Below are 22,591 nucleotides of genomic sequence, written 5' to 3'. Positions count from 1 at the left end.
TCTCTCCCTCTCTCCACTCTCTCTCCCTCTCTCTCTCCCCCCCACAGATGCTGCAGGCCTGCTCGGTCCAGCACTTGCCGGTGCCCTACGCCTTCCCCTCCCTCCTGTCGAGCGACCCCCCTTTCCTGCTGCACCCGCCCCACCTCGCTCACCACCCGCCCCACCTGCCGCCGCCGGGGCAGTTCGTGCCCTTCCAGACGCAGCAGTCGCGCTCGGTGAGTGACAGCAGAGGGGTAAGCGCCACCAATCCGCCTTCACCGTCTGTCTTTCCAATGCTTTTTGAAGGTACAAGGCTACGTACAGCACCAGTCAAAAGTTTGGACATAACGTTTATTCCTTATTTTTACTGTTTTCCACATTTTAGTGTAATAGTAAAGACATCAAACGTATGAAATATCACAAATGGAATTATGCAGTGACCAAAATCAAAAATCAGAACTATTATATTTTAGATTCTTCAACGTAACCAAAGAACATTTAAAAAAAAAAATTTTTTTTGGAAAGAATGTCATGCATAGGCATCAACTTCAACTTTGTATTTGTCTAACAAACAAATTTCAAGCATTTAAGCAACTCTCTAGATCAAAATGTCTTCAAATGTATGTTCCCCATTATCTTAATCAGGTGCGTCCAGACTTTTGGCTGGTACCGTATGGCTGCTTATTTAGCATTATGGGCTACTGTGTTTAACTGCCTGGCTGTCATACGTCTCTCATGCACCCCCCTGTCCTTCTGTCTGTCGCAGCCGCTACAGAGAATTGAGAACGAGGTGGAGCTTTTGGGGGAGCACCTGTCGGTGGGTGGGGGGTTTAACTACCCCCACTCGGCCCACCCCAGCACAATGGCCCCCTCCACCCCGCTGCAGTTCCTCTCCCACGACCCCCTCCCTCAGGAGCTCTTCGGAGTGGTAAGACTCCCTTCCACACATTAGCATTTAGGGCCTGATTGAGTTGTGTGTCTGTCATCTAATTGTCTTAAACTCCTAATTTGTATTCAAATTAATAACTGAGGTGTTGTGGGTCAGTGGCCCCTGTTTGTGATATTGTGATCCCTTTCATTAAAAGTAAAACGCGACTAACAGGTGTCGCTGATGTAATGCGCTAATTGTGAATACTGTCCGTCTCTCCGGAACAGCCGTACCCCCACTTCATGCCCCGGCGGATCACAGGGCGGCGATATCGCTCCCAGCAGCCCGTGCCCCCGCCGCCCTACCACCCCAGCTTCCTGCCGTACTTCCTGTGAGTGTCCACGCACTTCCTGTCCTGTCCCTCAGCCGTCAGCAGGGGGAGTGGCACGTTGTCTCGGATACCGCTGTGACGTCTGTGCTGAAGAGGGAACTCTGCCAACAGCCACATAACATGTCTAAGCTTTTTTTTATACAACCCCATCCACACTGACCGATGTCATACATACATCTGTCAGAGCAGATTCTGAAACCTGTGCTTGTGTGGAGATAAAGATTTTAAATTTGCACTGTATGCCAATTATAAGGGCGTAAATACTGATAAGCTGTAAAATGTCTTCATGCGATTAATCCTTGTGTAGACATCCCTGCTCCCTGCAGGGGTACTCCTACTCCGGTGTGAGAACCAGAGAGAGACGCTGTAGTAGTCACGGTCTTCTCCCTCTGGTTAGTAGTCAGGAGTCTCGGATGAATGTGGGACAGTCACAGGTGTGTGAGTGACGGTGGCGTCCCTCTCTGTCCCCTCAGCTCGATGCTTCCTGTCCAGCCCACGGTGGGACCCGCCATCAGTCTGGAGCTAGATGTGGATGACGGGGAGGTGGAGAACTACGAGGTGAGGCCCCCCCCCCATACCTCTGTAAATTCCCCCCCCCTCTGTCATTCTGTCTCCTTCTTAATGTCCTCTCACACCTGCCGCAGAATAATGAAAACTGTCTGCGTGGAACAACTCCCATGAATCTCCCACGCACACGTTAATTAGGGGACAGCCCTTTCGACCCCACACGTAGCATGCATTTACCTCCCCAGCTGAGTGAAGTCTAGTACATTCTACCTTTGCATAACCTTTAGCATGCTGGGAGCCAGTTCACATCTACAGAGGGCAACTTACTACGGTGCAAAACTGCACCATGTGTGTCTCTTGAAAAGACACACAGTTTTTTTGGGTTCTGAGATTGAACCCAAGGGAAAGCGTACAGTTGGTCATTATGCATCAGGCATTAATCAGTCAGATTTTTAAAGGTCTTGGACTTGTAAGCTTGTTACATCCAGCTAAGCACTTTCCTTAGGGGGTCGTTCTCAAAAGCATGGATTTGTTCTCAGTTTATCTCAGTTTCCAGCGAGATATGCAAATTATGCGATAACAGTAGGCTAACGCCACAGACTCTCGGAGAACAGCTCTAGGTGACCTTAAAAATGCAGACACTCTCGCAGCGCTGGCCCATACAGGCAGAAGGAGTTTTTTTCATGCTGTCAGTGTTTGACGTGTGCACGCTGTCTCCACAGGCCCTGCTAAACCTGGCAGAGCGGCTAGGGGAGGCCAAGCCCCGGGGCCTGACCAAGGCCGACATCGAACAGCTTCCATCCTACAGGTTCAACTCCAACAACCATCAGTCTGAGCAGACCCTGTGAGTGTTACAGCTCTGAACTAGGGGGGTGGGGCCCTGAGCTTGTGAGTGTTATAGCTCTGAGTTGTGGTGTGGGGCTCTGTCCCTGTGAGCATTACAGTTCTGAACTTGCTGTGTTTGTGTGGGTGTGAGTTTGTGATGTGCTTGTCAGAAAGCAGTGTGTTTGAGAGAGGTGCTGGCAGTATATGCTGTGATATGTCCATGTCTTAATGACCTTTTGTTTTTGGCGCAGGTGTGTGGTGTGCATGTGTGACTTCGAGTCTCGTCAACTGCTTCGCGTTCTCCCCTGTAATCACGAGTTCCACGCCAAGTGCGTCGACAAGTGGCTCAAGGTAAGCGGGAGCGAGATGGGTACAAACATACAGACGCGCACACACACACACACACCCAGCCCCACATGAGCTGGCTGGTAAGGCCACTGCTTGTTAACACAGCCGTTTTTGGAATGCTGTGATTAGAGCCTGACTTTCCAGTTCCTCTGCACGCTTCCAACGATTAAAAACTCTAAAATTTTTGATTGGCATGACTTAATCAATGCTCTACAGCATATGTCTTCAGTGGGAAGGTCCAAGGTTGAGTTGTGTTTTAAATAAGTGTAGCAGACAACTAGAGTATTTGAGCTATTGATCCCTTTGCAGTCATTTCAGAACTTGCACCTCCCTCCTGTGGTGTATATAGGTACTGCAGTCTTGCATATATAAATCAGAAGGTTGGCATAGCTATATAACACTCGTTATGAGATTTTTGTTTTTGATGAGAATGTGCCCTGCCATGTACTGTATATAGTATGTATATGTATGTGTGTATATATATATATATATATATATATAATATATATATAGTATATAGTACTGTATACTGTATACTGAGGAGGCAGATGCTGTTGCAGAACGTTTACTAATGGTCAATTCACTGTTTCTGTTTCTCTGTCCAGTGGAAATATACTGCCTGTTACAAACCCGCATTGCACGGTTGATCAATTAAAAAAGGTTCTTCATGTAGGCTGCGTGCGTTTGAAGCCGATCCTGATTCTCACGCTCTTTCGTCCCCCCAGGCCAACAGAACCTGCCCCATCTGCCGGGCGGACACGTCCGAGGTCCAGCGGGACTCCGAGTGACAGGGCGTCCCGGTCCAGCTCCTTCCAGCCTGCTCCAGCTCACTCCGGCCTGTTCCGGCCTGCACCCACATGTGTATATAGAGTCCTGCCCCTACTCAGTCATGCCATACCTCTGCACCCACACCCCTGGGTCCATTTATTTCCCCCATGGTGTTATCCCAACTCCCTCCCCCTCCCTTTCAGTTTGCGTTTCACACACACACACGCGTGCACACACGCACTCCCCCACACACAGGATCAATGGGGAGCACTCCTCTTGCACCGTGTGGGCTGACGTGTTATGATTCGACCTATAAAAGTCTTCTGAACTGCAAACACCTTAATGGACAGAAATATATATGGGCTTGTTTTTCTTCTTTCTTTCTAAATGCGTGACTGGGACTCCAAAGATTATTGTTGGGAATATTATTCTTTTCAGTACGATGGTATATTTTCTTCCTGGTCTCTGATTCTTCTGGTGTGGTGCGTTTTCTGTTCTGGTTATTTACTCGCGTGCATGCGCGCGTGCGTGTGTGTGTGTGTGTGTGTGTGTTCACCCTAACATTCCCAGGTGTGTGAGTGCGTTCCTGTGTGTGTCTGCAGACTGGAGGCTGACCCTGTGTCCTTGTGCTTTTATACTTTACCAACAAGATTAAGAAACGCAGACGGACAGAAAACGGCTTTGCAAATAAACAGTACAGAATACATGAGTTTAAGATGAGAGGCAGACATGGTAGCCGATTACAGTAACCAGCCTATTGGGATACTGTGAGTTGTGTGTGTGTGTGCGTGTGTGCGAGCGTGCGTGTGTGTGCGCATTAGAGAGAGATGTTGAGCACCAATGGTTACCTGTGTTATTTATACAGTCTTTATAGTACCATGCACTGGTTCTTTGCTCTACTTTCGTTCGGTTTGCGATGCTCACTAACCATTGAACTTGTGGGATATGAGGATGCCCCGGAAGTGGGACGTGATTGGATGGGAACGTGGATCAGACGTTTCCCCTTGTGTCCAGCAGTCAGAGGCACCTGTCCAGGACCAGGCGGGGGCGCCTTTGCTCTAGGCCAGCAGCTGGTTGAAAGGCGCTCCCGACGGCTGCGGTTGCGGCCCGCAGAGGCCGTTGTGGGTCGGCAGCTTTCCAGTAACCTGCCACTGCTGCGTTTTGACTCGGTCTGTGTGAAAGAGCTGGCCGTAGCCTCCTTTCCTAGTCACTGCCACAGTGAAACAGAAATCACTGATTGGCCCTTTGCGTTTCCAATGGGCCACGTTGTTGGGGTGAGCGCACAAATTTTTTTTTCCTTTTTTTTTTTTTTTAGGTTGTACAGATATAAGGCACATAAACTGATGAAAAAGACTTGGAATTGTATTATCACGACTATGATGGATATTTTTTACTGTTTAATAAAGGGAAGCACAAACTTGTATATACGAGGCTTGCGGTGATGCCTAACTGGCCTGGGTAAATTGGGAAGAGCCTCGGGGGGGCTGCTCCTGTGGACCCCATAGCACAGCGTCTTTGGAGTGCCGGTGCAGGTGAGACCGCAGAACTCAGGCTCTCTCTCACCGGCAGAACTATTCCTCCCACTACGTTTCAGGGGCAGCTTGACGTCTAATTGCCGAACCTTGAAATGTATCACAAAGCATTAAGTCTGCAAAACGGATTCCGTGTTTTGTTAACAGCTACCCCCACCCTGACTCCGCTTCTGCTACACCCTTTGTATCTCTTGAGTCCTTGTCCCTACCCCCGCCCTGGTCTCCCCCCCCACACTCGCTCACACTAACACACACACCAGCCGTGTGCTTCAGTGGTATCGTCCCACTGAATGTATTTAGAATAAACAATTTTCCCATGGGAACCCGCAGTGTCTTAATACTAGAGGCCTTTTCCATGTCTCCAGCGTTTCAGCGTTCCTGTTGTTAGTCAAGCCTCGGTGACTGGAAAGATCCTTTACCATATTGTTTCACTGAGGATTCAGCTGGCCTGTCTGCTTCTATCGTCGTTGATGTTTTAGTATAATTTTGTTTGTTTTTTTTTTCCCTGCTTGGTACACTTGCAGTTACCTCATTTTTACTATTTATGGATTTTCAGAATTTGCTAAACCAATATGAGAGCTTCGGAATTTTTGGTTTTTTATTTTTATTTTTTTGTTCCATTAAATATACACGACTGTATCATTTAACATGACGTTGTAGGTTCACGTGTACTATATCTGTAACCAAAATCATTTGAAGGCTTGATATAAAAAATTTTTAACAGACATTTGTACATTTTTTATGAGAGTTATTACCAGTAATGCTTTACTAAGTAGTGCAATGAATTTTTATTTTTAATCCCTGTGCCCAATTTTCTGGATTTGAGAGGGTGGTTCAATAATAAATGTATAATGTACACTTCCACTGCAGTTCTGGTCTGTCATTTTTTTCCCCTGATTATGGTAGTGCAAGTATATCAGCCAAAAGACCAAAAGAGAGCGTGATACAGGAATGCAGAGCGGGGTATTCGATCGGATTGCTGGGCTTAATTACTCGGGATAGAGTCTGTTCCAAAGGGTTGCTTTCTGATCCTGTGTGGATCGGTCTGACTGGCCAAGGTAATGAAAAAGCACGCAAGTGAGTGACCGAGACCAGAGCAATGACCTTTATGAAAGCCGGTCTCGCCTTGGCTTGAAAGCAACAGCTGAAGGCTGGAGCAGATGTCTGGAGGTTCTGCTGGATGGACTCATTTGATGATCTAATCTGAAAGGTAATGGAATCGATGCCTTGATTGGAGATTGGAGCGTGACTCAAGAGTTTTTGGACTCGGTATGTAAGGTTGATTTGGAAGGGTTTGACTTTTCAAATGATATTCTGCCAAAAATAATCCGTGCAGAAGTTTTCTTAATATGATTTATATTTGACATTCTTGGCAAAGTGGAGTTTCTTGTCCGGTTCTGGTGCCAGTGGTAACTACAGCTGGCTGACTGTGGCTGGGAATCTGTCCTCCTCCAGGTAAAAGTTCCCAGATCTGTCCTTTCTGCTGATACTTGAGTCCTAATCAGCCCACTGTCCCTGCAAGGTGAAATAAGCTCTTCCTTCTCACTGACCTATCAAAACACTTCCATGCATCGAGCATGTCATAGACTTAGGAAAAGGAAGCAAAGGAGTCAGGAAAGTGTCCACTGTAAATGTAATGCTATGTAGGCACATTGATCGCATAGATACAGCGTGTAGATTTCATATGTGCATTTACTTCTCTGACAAAAATCTGATCTTAAGTTTTCGAAGGTGTGCATATATCAGACAATAAATGTGCAATAAAGCAGACTACTCTGCATGGATCACATATTTCCTGTCTTCAGTCTCCGATGAGGTGTAGAAGAAGACCTTTGTTTATGCTGAATCGCTGTTAGCCCCTGGTAACTCCCTGCTGGTTATAATGATAAAGGATATATAATAAAGTGAGTGGAATGTCAGGCATCTTTGCACATCACTAATGCACTCTGTCCTACAGCAACATGACCAGAGAGAAGACTTTTTCTAATGATGTCTCCTCCAGCAACAAAACGTACACATGCGGCTTTTCTTTTCTCAAGGAAGTGATCATTAGTGGCCTCTTATGCTCATACCTGTATACACACGCACATGAGTAGATTTGGTTGATTCCAGTTTGGTTCTATGCATCTGTCTATCTGCAGTAGTGGAACCCTCTGAAGATTTAACAGTGACAGGCCCCGGTGACCTCTGACCTGAGTGTTTGGCCACACTCTTTCAGGCTGCTGTAGTCAGTCATGATGGCTCAGACTGACAGTTTTTCCTTCAAGAGGTTGGCAGGGTGTATCCCCTCAGGCATTGCAGAGGCAGTCTGGGTCACGCCAAAGATCAGCCTGTTCTTTCTGTGTTTTTCTCCGCGCTCATCCTCTCTCACATACACAAGCCCAGATCTCTGTCTGCAGAAATCTGATCTGTGCATCTCAGCAGACTGCCTCCATGACCTCGCCCAGATTTCTCACATGCTGGAACGCTGAAGTGTATGTATTATATATTTGATAAAATGCAGCACTTGAGAGAGTTCCACAAATAGAGCTGCCGACAGATCTCTGACGCCAGAGTATCTGACTGCAAAACCCCTTGCTACCAGCAGATGTCGCTATTGGAATACTTGCGCTCCCCATGTTAGTAATTAGAGCGCGTGCAGTCCATTTTTGCATTGGAAGCGGTGTTGCTCTGCTGTAGCTACCAAAGTGATTAAATAATGAATGTATCCATTACAGAGGCACTTATTATTCTTGCGTCAGTCCAACTGGGATGCACTGCATGAGAAGTGAGTTCATTTCAAATGTGCAAAGATTGCAAAAATGTTGAAGAGATTATTTTGATAGGGGCCCATTATCCACTCAGGACAGATCACTCAAACTCTGATAATATGAAGCGTATTTTGTTTTTGAATTTTAAGCCTTTAAGGCTGACAGCAGATCCTGGCTTGAGTTTTCCCCCTACCTTGCAGACTGCACAGATGTAGTTCAACTCTGCACATACTCAGTACTTTATTCCACCAGAGACCTGTTTCCTGTCCAAGTATGCTTCTTAGGTAAGTGTTTACCAACAGTAAAATGGTTTAACAAGATATTGATTTTTTTCTTCCGCAGATAGACTTTTCTAACTGTATATTCTGTATATTAGGAAGCCCATGTTATATTTTGCAGTGGGTGGAAATTCTGAAGAGCAAAAAAACCACACCACACCACAGTGATTGCAACAAAACCGCAGTGTAGGGTTACTCTTCCCTGCTTCCCCCTGCACGGGGATCAGGGATGGGAAAGGAAAATTTCACATTCACTTGTTCCACTTTAAGAACAGTTTAAGCCTTCATCCTCCTCTAGTCATGCCTCATACCTATGTCTCTCCCTGCATGTTTCTTTGGCCTGAGATGGTACAAGGTCAGCTCTGAGTAATGTGCATGATTGAGCTCCTTTGGGTAAATCATCTCAATTAATGAAGACATGAGATTGAATGGAGATGGTTGGACCTAGACCAGGTAGGGGGGTGTAGCTCTACATGAGTGTTAAACAGTGTGTTGCCACTGTCACCATGACTGTCCTTTTAACAAGCATAACTCCCAAAGGTGGCTTTTTTCAATGTCCATGCTTTTTAAATTAGCTGTGTTCCTGTTCCGTGTTTGTATACAATGTGTAATGCAATTACCATAATCACATGTCCAGTTTTACATATTCTCTTCTGCAATGGTCATGCATTTTACATATTCTTCTTTCAATGCAACAGTGGTTCATTTGACCTGCCACAGGCACTTTAGATCAAAATCACCAAGCCATTTAGGCCTGATCACAGAGAAATGTACCATTTATAATCAAGAGAAATTTTGACCTCTAAAAGGAAAGACCTCGCACATCAAGATCAGGATTAAGTGAAAAGGTTTTAGCCAGGAGGCACACCAATTTGCAATTTGCTTCAGCCTGTTGGATGAAAGTAAGCAGGACTAGGCTTGGACAGTACTTGGATGGGAGATGCCATCTTTCAGAGGAGATTTTAAACCAAAGTCCTGTTTCACTGTGGTCATTGAAAATCACATGGGACTTTTTTGCCACAAGAGTGGGGGGTTCCCCAAATTCCTAAACTGGCAGTCCAAGCATCCATCAGGACATCCCTCAGTTTAACTGGCTGAATAATTCCCTACCTCTTCACCTCAGCTGCAAAATGGCTACCGTGTATCACCTAGGCTACACATTGGGTAGAGGTCAGTCCCCCTCCCCTGTAAGCAGTGTAAGGTGCTTTGAAAACCTACTACTGCTACTGCTGCTGCTATTACTACTACTACAAATAATAATAATAAAAATAATTAATAGCAGAGCCTTCCTTGAGACACAGAAATGAAAAAAGGCAATTTAGTACAAAGTTGCTGCTTTTGTGCACTTCTCACTGGTAAATTGAATTATTGTTGCTTTTAGACGCCATTTCACGCCTGCAGGGTTCATAGTCCAAGTGAGAACATCGCCTATCTTTAGATTTTGCGGAGGGAAAACTGTCATCGTCTTTGAAAGTTGTAAATTTAGTGGCAAGAGGGCTGTTCACACCTGCCTTTTTATCTTGGCCCTGGGTTACAGCCTTTTGTCATCTTCATTTCATCTGCATTCTCAAAAGTGCAAAAGCACTGACCTTTACCTGCGTCCACGATGGCCCTGCCATTGTGGCCACCCAGAACGCAGGGTCAACATCGCAGGTGTGAAAATCAAGACATCTCGGCCCTCTGGTGGGACACAGAATCTAAATAAAACACAACAATCTTATCGTACAGCATTAGATTCTGTGAGCTGTTGTTGATGTGGTCCATCATCAGATTTTCTATATTCAGTGTACATGATAGCTAGCTCTGTCAGTCTTTTAAAAGAATTCATAGGCACATCTGCACAATCAGCCATGAACTCCAGAGAAATTAAGTTCATGTTCATACTCAAAGCATCATCTTAGTAGTAGCAGAACTTCTTGTTCACCTCTCCCACCATTATCTGCTTTGGTGCTTTCCTCATTCTTTCCTGAAATGTTGTTGTGAGCAATATGGCTTCAGTAGCTACATTTTTCAATGATTAATTGGAAACGGTATGCAGTGAACATATCTGTATGTTCGCAATCATTTTATTTTCTGTGCCAAATCATGCACGGGGATCAAATCATTCCATGACCAGTGCTCGAAAGTGTGAAAGTATCATTTTCTCCTACCCCCGCCTTACGTGTTAGCCCAGCATTAAGGAAACAGGTGTGAAACATGAGCCACATTGGCCCTGGGGTGAGGAATAATCCTAGGCTAGTGTTAACCCTGGTTTAAGGGTAGCCATGGACTAAGACACCTGGTGCGAACAGCCTATAGATGCTTCAAAGTTTGGAATCTGTGATTTAGTCGCTTTCAGTGACAGTTTCAAGTCTTTTAATGACAGTTATTCCATAGTAACAAGATACCAGACTATATTGTTAGCATGTTAATAAATGTTAATAATAAATGCTATCTATCTATCTATCTATCTATCTATCTATCTATTATTATTATTATTATATAATTATATATATTATATATAATAATAATATAATAAAACCTCACAATAAAGAGCAAGAGATGCTTCTCATTGGAAACAGTGAGGCATGCTGTGTGCAGGCTTCCACGTGATTAACAGTCTCTAGTCACACTGTGCACCAGTTCTGTATTATTCAGGTACTCGTGATCAGTATGGGAGAGATTTACACTGTAGCTCAGTCACTGGGAGTGAGTAAGACTGTTCTCTGTCTTCATGTTCAGCTAAATGAACTGAACACAACAGAGCATGGTGCTTCTTCGCTGTGTTGATAATTATGTTTTCATTGAAGATACTAGAGCTGACTCAAAATCTTATGTGAAAAAAGAGAATAAAAACAGCTGACGTCCTGAACCGTACTTGCTGAAAGATGTTAGAGAGCCTGCTGAATGCGCCTGCATTTGCGTGCCTTTCACACGCAGTTAGTGTACTGAAAACACAGCCATTGAAGGCTGTTAAGGCTTTCTTCAGTAACTTCATACCAAGAAAAAACTTAACCCATATCTTAAACTGAGGTGCTGTCAACTGTTCATTTGAAAAGCTGATAACGTACTGGGCCCTGAACGGGGGACTCCAGGAAGAACATATCTTTGAAGACATCTTAAGCAGTTGGTTCTATCCATCACTGTAGTGACCTTGAGATGTTTGCAGTGGGGGGCTGAGCGTGTCAAGCTCGTGCTTAATTATAGCGGGCGGCTCGTGGGAACGCCCTCGGAGTAAATCATTTGTTCCAGCCCTGTGCGATTCTGCACTGGGCTCCAAAGGCCTCGTCCCCCAGTAATTGGTGCAGAAAGTTAAGGGTATTTTTAAAACGGCAAACGCAACTCAGCTCTTCTGAAAAAAGGATTTGAAGATTAATTATTCAGAAATGATAACACATGGCAAAGGCTCCTCTTATAAAAAAATCCTAGGTTAAAAAAGAACTTTAAAATAACTTTTTTGGCTTTCTTTTGCTTCTTAAGCTTCTTTGGAAGCTAGTTCACTTGGCATGTTTAATGTGGAGGGAAATATAATTACATTAATCTCGGGTGAAATTAGTTTTTCATCAGTTACCTGATGGTGTTACTGTAACACTGAATCAGATGTGACTCATTTCGCAATTCTACAGTTAATGTCACATTCAATATGATACAAGACTCAGGGATTCAGGGACTCAGGTGTCCAGGAAGAATGTCATAACCCTGGCTTGATTTATTTTTTCCCACAAAGCTATATTTTGACGTCATGACAGCCAAGTTGGTGGTATTCATCCCATTGCAGTCTCTGGAAACAAACAAATGAAAATTTAATTTTAGACAATTCAACTTGTCCCACAAACAAAGCCTCCGGTTTTCAAATGAGAAATGTGGAGGTTATGAAACAAAGGGAGGCTGGGGTGGCTATAGCACTAAACAATGGCAGCCACTCAAGCACGACCTGCTCAGTTTGATGGCTGTGACCTTACCTTCTCCCTGACTTCCCCTCCTCTCCTCCTCTCTCTGCCCCCGCTTCCTGTCAGTGGAACATGGTGCTCTAGTCAAAGGACAAACTCCTGCTGCCAGTGGGATTTGCACCACAGTCTTACAAGTCAAAACATCCTCAAACATTTCTTACTCCATTACATACCAGCAAGACCAAGCTAGAGAGTATGCTCATCGCTTGAGTGTGCCTTCCCTTCGGTAGGTCACAGGTTTTTAGTCAATGGCTTTACCAAAAGAGCTGTAATGGAATTTGAGCTGCATTTCAATTTGCACAGCAAAGTCGGTCATCACAGAGAAAATTCCACTCCAGTCCAGAGGAAAAAAAGTCTTCTCTAAATGTTATTAATGCTACCATCATAGCAATATAATGCAGCAGACAACACCAGCCATTCAGGCCTGCTCTCCTGAATGGGGCACGCTGTGTTACCTGTGAAGAGGCCACCCCGTGCCTGCTACAGACCCGCCGGCGTCACCTTTCACAAATATGTTTACGAAGCTTTAATTCAACGATCCCAGCAGAGTCGGTGCACGCATTGATCTTAGTTTGAATTTCTGCTTCACGTTCAAGTTTGAGAGACTCGGAAGAGAGCTGGAGAGCTGGGGCTGAAGAGCTGGGGAGGGGGGGGGGGGTTGTGGGAGGAGCAGGTGAATGGGAAGGAGCAGCAGGGCACGCTCACTTTCACATCAAAACTCCCAGGTCGATACGAAGCGCAGACCACTCGTCGTGACTCAGAGGCCACGGGTTTCCTTTCTGGGCATATCTGAGCACAAGCCTAAAATCTAAGTGCACTTTGCCCTTAAGTTTGAGTGATGAGATTAAGCAGGTGCCATGTTCTGTTTGTTATTCATGCAACGCGGTGAGGTTTGCAGATGCTGATATCGTGAACAGAAATGTGTCAGTGACGTCAGTGAAGTAAAAAGTAATGCTTGCCTTAATTAATTAATCATTCAAAGTTAAGAACTCTGAACCCATCCTCATGTCTTAGCCTTATACTGTATGTGTGCTGTTTGTCTGTCACTAACAAAAAGCCAAACAAGCACCCTAAGACTGTGAAACACATACTTCTACTGTAAAATAATATTAAGTGTGGTGTTATTAATATTAAGTAAGTGTTCTCTTTTTTGGGGACAAAGTACGTTTTCTTTGACTTGTCAAGTTAATCAAAAGGGCGAGCCTTGGTCCAACACCTCTGTGAAATGCACACAACTCACCATGGCTGCTTTGGGGGTATTAAGGCAATATGAATCCAACACAGATACGCCATGGCTGGATTTGTTGTGTTGTGAGTTGGTCTGTGTATCTCCGGGTGAGTTGCTGGGTCTTTTTGGGGGCAGACAGTCCACGGTTCATTAATGGAGTGTTATGAAACGTTTGGACTCTGCAGGCCGAGGGCCTCGCAGTCAGCAGCCAGAAGGGAAAACCTCACAGACTGCTTCTGCTGCCGGGGGAAACCACAATGACCTCATGCAACAGCCCACATTGTGGTGCTGCACTGCAGTGCTTACAGTAAGTAGGAATTACATTAGATTCTGGGTCAGACCAGTCGGGAGTTTAAATATAGATTCTAAAACACTGTACTTTTTCCTCTGTGTAGCATGAGTGCATGTAGCTTATTTCAGAACATGTTACGAATAAGGACCTTTAGCTATGGAACATGACTAGGTAGAATGGATTTAATTTTATTTGCGTAATAACTTTCATCAGTGGGACACTGACTGAAATGGTATGGTTCCAGCATACACGGCACTGGGAATCGAGTAGAGACGAAACGTCAGAATGATGTCAGCAATCAGCGGCATATGGAAGCAAGCAACATGTACTTTTTTTTTTTATGCAAGCTGCCCGGGTGCACCGAGAGGTCAGAGCAGCAGAACCGGCGGCTCTCCCTCCAGTGGAATAACTCCACGGGCCTGTGGGTTGGGTCCTGTCAGAGAGAGCGCCCCCGCAGGGTCGTCTCTAACATCCCTCCCGGCTCTCTGGGTGCGAGAAGCCTCGTCTGCTGTCAGGCAACCCCTCTCTGTCTGTGCTGAGCCTGAACCATCAGCTCGCTAAAAAGGCACCACCAAGCACGTAGCAGTTATGTGGGGATGGAGCCCATTCCTACTGGTGTGCTATTGTTGAGATCCCGATGCCATTATCATATCATGGTGGAGAGACTAATACCACCGTCACACCACGGTCGAGAGCCTAATTCTGTTATGCTACGATCGAGAGCTGAATTCCACTGTCACCCTATGGTTGAGAGCTCAAAGCCACTGTCATGCCATGGTCTGTTAATATGTGGACAGATGGATCTCTGCCAACCTCTGCCACTCACCATATTCCCCCTGCTCAGCTTCTGTTGTGTGCCCGTGTTAGGCTGGGTGTAGTGGAATTCTACAGAATTATTACTGATTAAATCTGTGTGGAAATATATGGCCCTTCTCACCTTCTTAAGAATTATTTGTCTCTCATACATAAAATCTGGGTCACACTTTATATTAGAAGTAATTACTTTTGTAACTTTTTTGTAATTACTAGCTAACTAATTACGTCCCTTGCAATGCATACATACAACACATTTGTAAGCATGGCATTACCGCTTCATAAAGCATTTGTAAGCAAATGTTCTGCTTTATTATTACTGGAATAAAGTGATATTCCACAGGATTTCACATGTATGACTTCTTCATGACCTAACTTGCTCTATTTAAAGCATCCATCATAAAGTTTTGCAGTTATTCCAAATTAAGGAAGGCGGCAGGACAGACGGGGAAGGTTAAGACATCAACATTCCTGATCATTATGATTTTATTTGACAGTCTTTGAGTCAAGGCATAAATTACGTGTAACAACTTGTACATGTATGCACCTTTCTACCCAATGTGAGGCTATCAGGGTACCTCTTCATTACTCAAAGTTTCATGCCAAGAAGAGATTCCACATTTAAGAACAATATTTAGAACTATTTCTGGATAACAGCAATGATTGCGTACATCTTCAACTCAAAGGGCACAGATTAGCGGGCATATGTGCAGTGAGGCTTTTACCTCTACTTTTAAAAAAAAAAAGTCTTTGGAAGGGGTCAGTACATGTTTGACTATGAACCCCAGGAATTCACCCCAGATGCCTTTAAACTGAAGTGGGTCTTTGTCTGTGGAAAGGTGACAGTATACCCACACCCACAGACATATCCACATTATTCACAGAACTGATTATCGTTACGTTCAGAAGAACCATCTCAGCTCAGTAGAAAAAAGGCTTTGATATCCCTGCTTCATAAATTATGTGGCTGCTGACGTCTTGCCCTGTTCCCTCTCTATTCTCCATGTCCTTTCCCATCTTCCTGTCTCTTGTCCTGGCACGAAATCGCTGAAAGATTAAGCACGGTTGCACAACCCGAGCAGCCCAGAGGAGAGTGTTGACACGGGCCCAATAAAGAGTATATTAGAGTGAGGTAAGTGCGGGGGGGGGGGGGGGGGGGAGAGGCGCTTCCTGTATCCCGCCGTAATGGAAGAGGTAATGGCCGCCCGCAACGTCAAATCAAATCACTCGGCAAATAATTCACGAGAATAAAGCAGCCCACCGCTGGCGGCCCGTCTCCGCCAGGTACCGTATCTACGCTGCCCCCCCCCCCCCTTTTCTGTACGAGTTAAAACGAGTTAAAAACGTAATGGAGGCTGGGAAGCGGCCGTGCTTCAGCTACCCAAATGAACTCTCTTATGACAAATTAACTTAATGTAAATGAATAAAACACGTATGCCAGCAAGCTGATATTGAGGAAACAATACATGGGTTAATAAAAGAAGTATTTTATCTGAAACTCTACTTTTTAAATGGGAATGGCCTTGTCCACTTACTCAACGAACTCTCTGAACCTCTAACTCATTCTGCATACATTTATATTTGTGTATTACTTTTCCTTACATTCCTTACAATTCATATAGATTTGATGCATTAAGAGATGTCATAGAATCCATTGTCATATAACCACACACATTTTAACACATTTATGTCTTTGGATATATTTAAAGTATGTAAATGTTTGTCATTTCGGTATATTGCAGTGTATTTCTGATAAGCAATAATTGTATTTACAGTATATTCCTGGGTGGAACAACATATTTATATACATTAGAAATATTTCATTTCAGTAAGGGGAAATATAACCAAAGGACTCATCTGTTTGTGTGTCTTTATTTTTCAACTAAAGCAACTAAAATCAAATTATTGCAGCTTAAACTGAAATATTTTAAGATGCACTTTGCATTTTAAAATACATTTTACATACTGCTTGGTGTGTTCAAAGGTATGGAAAGTACATCGACATCATGTTTATGGATGAAACTGTGTGAATCATCTGTAAACCATGTCAGATAGATTAGAAACCAGTTCTCTGGCAAATGGGTTGTCTTTAGTTTGGATGACAGCTTACACTAAGGGCATAGAGTGGGTGGAGGCTGTTGATGGCATCGATCACAGAGGTTATCGGAATGAATTAGGCAATGCGAGCTGTCTTTGTGATTTGGAATCTAATTGAAATGGAGGCTTTTTAGGGGCGCTGAAAACTTTAGGCATTAATTCAATGAGTCATTTCCATCTCTGTGCTTGCAGCTCTGTGGCCACAGCTTTGGGTTTCTATGCCCGGGAGAATCTTGCTTACAAGGCTGAATATCGGCTGACTGGACGTCTGGGGGGTTGCTGCTGGGGACGCACACGCAACACTGCATTCAGATTTTTGGGGTTTTTGGGTTTTTTTTGTATTTTTGCTGACGCTGGGTACATTCAGTAAACAGGCCTTGCCAAGATGTGTTCTCCTTAGAGGCACACACGTACTGCACATCTTGAAAGAAGTTCAGAAAATGTAATATTGTGTTTATTTAAAATTAAGAGGGGTAGGAGGGACGGGTCTAAAGTAATGCATGTTGCCTCCCTGTGATTTTGGCCTGACTGACTGATTTACTGAATGATGTCCTATAAGTAGGACAAGAATGAACCATGCATTAGTGATGCGTGAGGAGAAACACCCCCTACATTTAATTCAAAGGATCTAACCAAAAACACTTTGGATGGGAATCATGATTTAACATTAATCTTCCAAAAAAGTCCAATGGATTGTTTGTCTATTGAATAAAATATGATAATAATAATAAAACCTTTTGTCTTTAAGTAGTAGTTCTGTCAAACTACCGGTATAAATGGTGGGCACGTTCCTATTTTGCCATCTCATGCAAGTGTCATGAGTTTGTTTATCTACAGCCATACATTTGACTGTCTTGTGAAGCATGCAAAGATCGCATTGGCGTGTAGCCGTGCTACAGTTCCCTGCTTTTGTTTAATGCCCGCCTGAAAAGATGTAAAGCGTTATCATCCCATCGCGTTAGACTCAATGGCAGTGATTTAACGTGGTCTGAAGGCGCGCCGCAGCCAGCCGAGCCTGAAATTCCCTTTGCGGTTCTCCATTTGCATTCTCGCGTTTGCTTTACCAGGGGAAGGGAAGACAACAAATTAGCATTCTGATGGGTGCCCTGGAGGGGAGCAAATCAGCCAAAAACTGCATTGTTCGAATTACATCAGACATGGGGTTCTGAGCTCCTTGTTAGGTTCACTGTTAAGAAGGTCAGCTGGTACCAGGGATCACAAGGCCACCGTTTGTTTACAGGGGAGATGGGACATCAGTAGTGTCAGGTCATAGCACCTGAGTCAGTGAAGGCAGATTTTTCCAAACAGGATTACTGGGTTTCAAAGACAGGAAAGACGGGGCAGTAGTGTAGCATAGTGGTAAGGAGCAGGGCTTGTAACCGAAAGGTTGCAGGTTTGATTCCCTGCCCCACCGGGTAAGGTACTTAATACTATTAACTTACTTAATTGCCTCAGTGAATATGGGGCTCTCTGGTTATCATGGATAACATGTAAACATTGTAACCTATGTAAGTCGCTCTGGAGAACAGTGTCTGCTAAATGACAATAGTGAATTAGGGAGCCATTGTCATACAGAAAGTAAGACCAGGGGTCCACTGGCCAAAATTAACTTGTGGCTAACCTTCTCCCTGCGATGGGGACACTGTGCTGTGGATGCTTCAGATGAGGCATTCAGCCGTGGTCTTGATTTACTGTGGTCATTTAAGATCCCATGGCATTTACTGTACTGTAAAGACCAGGCAGTTCTCATACCCTGGACACATTCCAAAACTGGCTCTCTCAGTCTGACCGCCAAATCATCGCCCACTTAACGTGCACTTTTTTGAAATAATGAAGATACTGATCATACTGGGTCTGAAAGACCAAAATCTGCCCTGATCAGTGTATAGCCCTTCCCTCACTGGAAGACAGAGATACCGGTGAGGAGTGTTGGCAGTGCTGTATTCCAATTAAAACATCGAACGGGGGCCCATCCAGCTCAGGTGTCATTGTCACCTGTAACCAATCAGGACACACGCATGCCAAACCGTGCGGCATATAAATGATGAGATCGTGTGGTGGGTCCCTCCCTGGAGGTGGGGCCTTGAGCGGCTGCTTGTTTTGGCCATGCTCAGAGGCACCTCTGCCAGCTTTTGCTTATGAGTGTGACTTCTGGATGGCTGAAGAATGGAATTAGCATCTGCCTCATTAATCTCTAAAGTTAGCAGTGCTGCGGTGGCCAGGTTTCACCTGCAGGAGGATTCAGTATCATGTGGTGCTTTGGGATAGCTGTTTGTGATAGTGTTAGTGATCATAGTCCCTGCCTTAACAGGATGAGGGATGTGTTCATTTGTTGTGTGTGTATTTCCCTTTGTTTGTGTTTATGTTCTTTTTTTAATTCTCTGGAGATCACAGATTTTTATGTTCAGTTCTGTGTTATTCGTTTTTCAGTCAGCTCTAGTCCCTGTTTTAAAGCATAATTTAAACTTGCTGCACAAAAAGTTTATGAAATCTACACACAAGTTTTGACACAACTTAATCCTGAGTTAATCAATATCAGACTCATGAATATTATCAGTAAGCAAGCTACATAACAAGTCTTTTCTACTTTTGACCAATAGATAAGGTTGAACTTTCCTTGTGCAAGTATGACAGCAATGTAGTTCACACCCTCATAACAACACCCTGACCTGCAATGCATGCTGCATATTTGGCATTTACCCATAGAGTATACCCTTAAAGGCTTTTAATTGTGCTTTTATCAAAAATTGTGCCTTAGCTTTTTGAGATGGAGAAGCATTCCTGATACTGATTTTGTAGCAAGCAGGTTTTTTTTATCCTTTTGTTGTAGTCCTTGGTTCCAATGAGCACCTTGTTTTTTATCCTTTAGGAAGGAGTGCTTCCTTTGTGTACCGGTAATTGTGACAGAATTTAATTAAATATTTCATCACCCAGGGTTTTTGTTATGCCAATTTTTTTTTTCTCCAGACTGAGCAGAGGATATCAAAATCATATTATTGATAGGTAGAGAGGGACGGTGTGACTAACCAGAGTAACACTGCAGTTACACAGGGAAACAGTGCAAATAAGCCACAGCGCACCAAATGCAGAGATGCTGAATTGCATATTAGTTTTGAGATTTCACATTTCATAGAGAAGAAAAAACATCAGCCTCAGAAGCAGGTGGATGTGATATTTGTCAGTTTTTCATTTTCAGTATGCTGTTCTGCTGTAGGGAATGGCTTTGAATGTCTGCAAATAAACAAATACAAATATGCCTACAAATAAGAAACTCCTATGAAATGTCTCAGACAGGTCCAAAAACTTGAAGTGGTTATGCTGGGTTCCGTCAGTGTAAAATACTTGAGTTAACTGAGTGAACATGTTATAAGTTCATCACAGTTTTTCTTATTACCTTATACTTTGAGTGGTTACTGTTAAAAACTGTTCTATACTATTATGTATTTCACAGATAAAGGTATACATATTGTGAAACATTGTAACATATGGGGAAATGACAATCCATTGTTTTTTTCACTACACTGTCTTGTCATAGAATCTCTGATGTTGCTAATTTCTCATTCTAAGTTGTTTTTTGAGATTAATTGAGTTGTCCTGCAGACAGTGGCACCTGTCCCGAATTCTCAGGACGATCATGAGGAGCAATGAGAGCGGCAGCGAGTGTGGGCATTCACCATGGAACATCCCAGCTATAAGACTCCGCTCTGTCAGAATGCATTGAGTCAGCTCTCTGGCTCTCAGAGAGAAGTGTAAGAGGGGGCAGGGGTAGGGGGGGGGGGGGTGACTTACAGAAAGCAGAAAAGCTGAATCCACCGTAAAGCCCCAGCGGATGATGGACTGAGCTGGGCACTGCTGATGGTTTTGGAAAAAAAATAAATAAATAAAATGGCCACAGGACTGAGGCCACCACCTCAGGGAGAGAAAGTGAGACAAAGATAAAAAAACTGTTGTCATTCCGAGAACAAGGATGAACCAAATGAGTTTACATGCGTCATATCTACATCGCATACACACTTATTTGTTCATACTGGTAGATATTTACTGAATATCAGGTAAAGCACCTTGCCAAAGGGTACAGCAACAGTGTTGCATCAGGGATTTGTATCTGAAAACCTCTGGTCAGCAGTGAAATTCACTTCCCACCTCACTGGAAATTATAGTTTGTGACACAAGGGTGAATGCAGGTTTAGCATTAGTTTCACATTTGTTTGCTGTAAAAAATATGTAACAGCAAATATGAACACTGCAAATGAGTTGTTTTACAAGGGTAATGATGCATACTATGAGCAGGTTTAAGCACAATATGTATTGATATGTACTGAGTTGCTGGGTGAGGCTGTGGTGCCATTGAGCAAGGTAATTAAGCAAAATTTCCTCAGCAAATCAACTGTTTAAATGAAGGATGCCATATCTAAAATATATCCATATCCATATCTAAAATATGTCCAATAAAGGTATAACTACGGGGTAAAAAGTGTAAAAGATGTGTCTAAGGCACAGTGCAGTACCACGAGGCTGTACAACACTGTGAGTGACTCAAACACTCAAACATAATTTTCCAGTGTCTAATGAGAAACCAGCAGGCAAGGGGCAAAGGAGACACATCAGTAAATAACCATGTGGTGAAAAGAACCTTTGAGTGCGCCTTTGAAAAATGAACTGAACAACTTAACGTTCTCTTTTAACTTGTCCTTGTTAATCTGTTTGTCCAGCTGGGTGCCCCTCGTCGAGGGCTTTTGGGGGGGTGAAGGCCTGAGAGAGAGTTTAAATGAGATCCTTACCATATAAGACTCAGGACTGACCCTGTGGATACTCGGGGGGTGGCTGGCTGCTCTTAGTTGTTAGTGATTAGATGTCTTTTATCTGTATTTCATCTTTTCAAAGTGGTCCTTTGCTGACTGAAGACACATGATGAAGGCCACACTATAATTGAGGACCATTCACTTGTAAATCCCTCAGCAATGAGTCATTGCATGTGATCAGCGATGACTCACTGTGTGGCATTATTAATGGTTTCAACACTGTATAAACTTGTTAACTAATGTTCACCCTTCAGCAACAGAACCGGAAATTGACCACTTATGTTACAGCCCTCCTGAGTCCTGCAGGCTAGGGAAAGGCTTTAATCGTGAACTAAACAGCGACAAATGTATTTCTGTGTGGTTGGTAACGCGCATACTGTAGCCCTGTGACATCCCCAAAACGTGACCACTGATGAGCCTGTTATAGGCTGATATCTGTGAATCAAAATGACGGTACACCTGGTGAGTTCCTGTGCAGCCAGCTCCCGGCACAGTGTCTGCTAGAGGCGGACGTGAAATCTCCTGTGCCCTTTAATTTTGAATGATCGGGATGAAGAAATGGCAAATGTGTGTCTGTACAGCAGGTCCGAGTGCAGCCCTCTCCATCAGATGAATAAGTACTCCCGGTGAGAGCGGAGACGGGTCTCACCCTGTCCGCTGTGCAGAGGTCCTGGGAGAGACAGGGTACAGGCATTCTCCATCTCCAGCCCACACTCATCACCCCGTCTCTCCCCCCCCCCCCCCCCCCCCCCCCACCCCCCACCCCCCCCCCCCCCCCCACCCCCCCCCGCCCCATCTCCCGCTCACCGACACCGCGTACTGACCGGGGCGGATCGAGCGGCAGAACACCGAAAACGTGACGTTAAAGGGAAGATGACAAGTAAATGCAATTACAAAGGATCTCACCATGCGTGATGCGTGAGGCAGATTAGAAGAAAAAGGAGCAAAAAGGATTTTTTCCTGGGAAATATCATCATCTGCACGTAAACCCAAATCTTACAACCATACATTTCTTTTTAAAAATGAAAAATTTCATACAAAGACAAAGACATCTGAACAATGACATTTATTATGCTTTGATATAGGGTTTTGCCTTTTGATAACAGCACACCTTAATTTCAACCAGGTTTAGGAAAAAAAGCTATGCTAATTAATACCACATACTCTATTCCTTTTCATAGAAT

The 22,591-nt window shown here is 44.1% G+C and overlaps 1 protein-coding gene across 2 annotated transcripts in view; it reads left to right on the top strand.

Moving 5' to 3' along the window:
- The window catches only part of LOC118769752 (E3 ubiquitin-protein ligase RNF38-like), a 38,850-nt gene extending 33,300 nt beyond the window's left edge, over positions 1 to 5,550 (top strand). Inside the window, exons 6-12 of one of the 2 annotated variants that reach the window (XM_036517048.1) lie at positions 48 to 215; positions 746 to 907; positions 1,135 to 1,238; positions 1,712 to 1,796; positions 2,468 to 2,589; positions 2,822 to 2,921; positions 3,644 to 5,550. In XM_036517048.1, coding sequence (XP_036372941.1) covers positions 48 to 215; positions 746 to 907; positions 1,135 to 1,238; positions 1,712 to 1,796; positions 2,468 to 2,589; positions 2,822 to 2,921; positions 3,644 to 3,706 — 804 coding nt within the window. In that variant the 3' untranslated portion in view covers positions 3,707 to 5,550. Of the gene's footprint in view, positions 1 to 47; positions 234 to 745; positions 908 to 1,134; positions 1,239 to 1,711; positions 1,797 to 2,467; positions 2,590 to 2,821; positions 2,922 to 3,643 lie in introns of both variants that reach the window. The other variant, XM_036517047.1, reaches the window with a different exon arrangement.
- Positions 5,551 to 22,591: the final 17,041 nt, after the last annotated feature.

Source organism: Megalops cyprinoides, chromosome 22, assembly GCF_013368585.1.
Source record: "Megalops cyprinoides isolate fMegCyp1 chromosome 22, fMegCyp1.pri, whole genome shotgun sequence".
In the NCBI taxonomy this organism is placed as follows: Eukaryota; Metazoa; Chordata; class Actinopteri; order Elopiformes; family Megalopidae; genus Megalops; species Megalops cyprinoides.
Note: the sequence above shows the minus strand (reverse complement) of the source record. Positions and strands in the feature narration are given on the sequence as shown.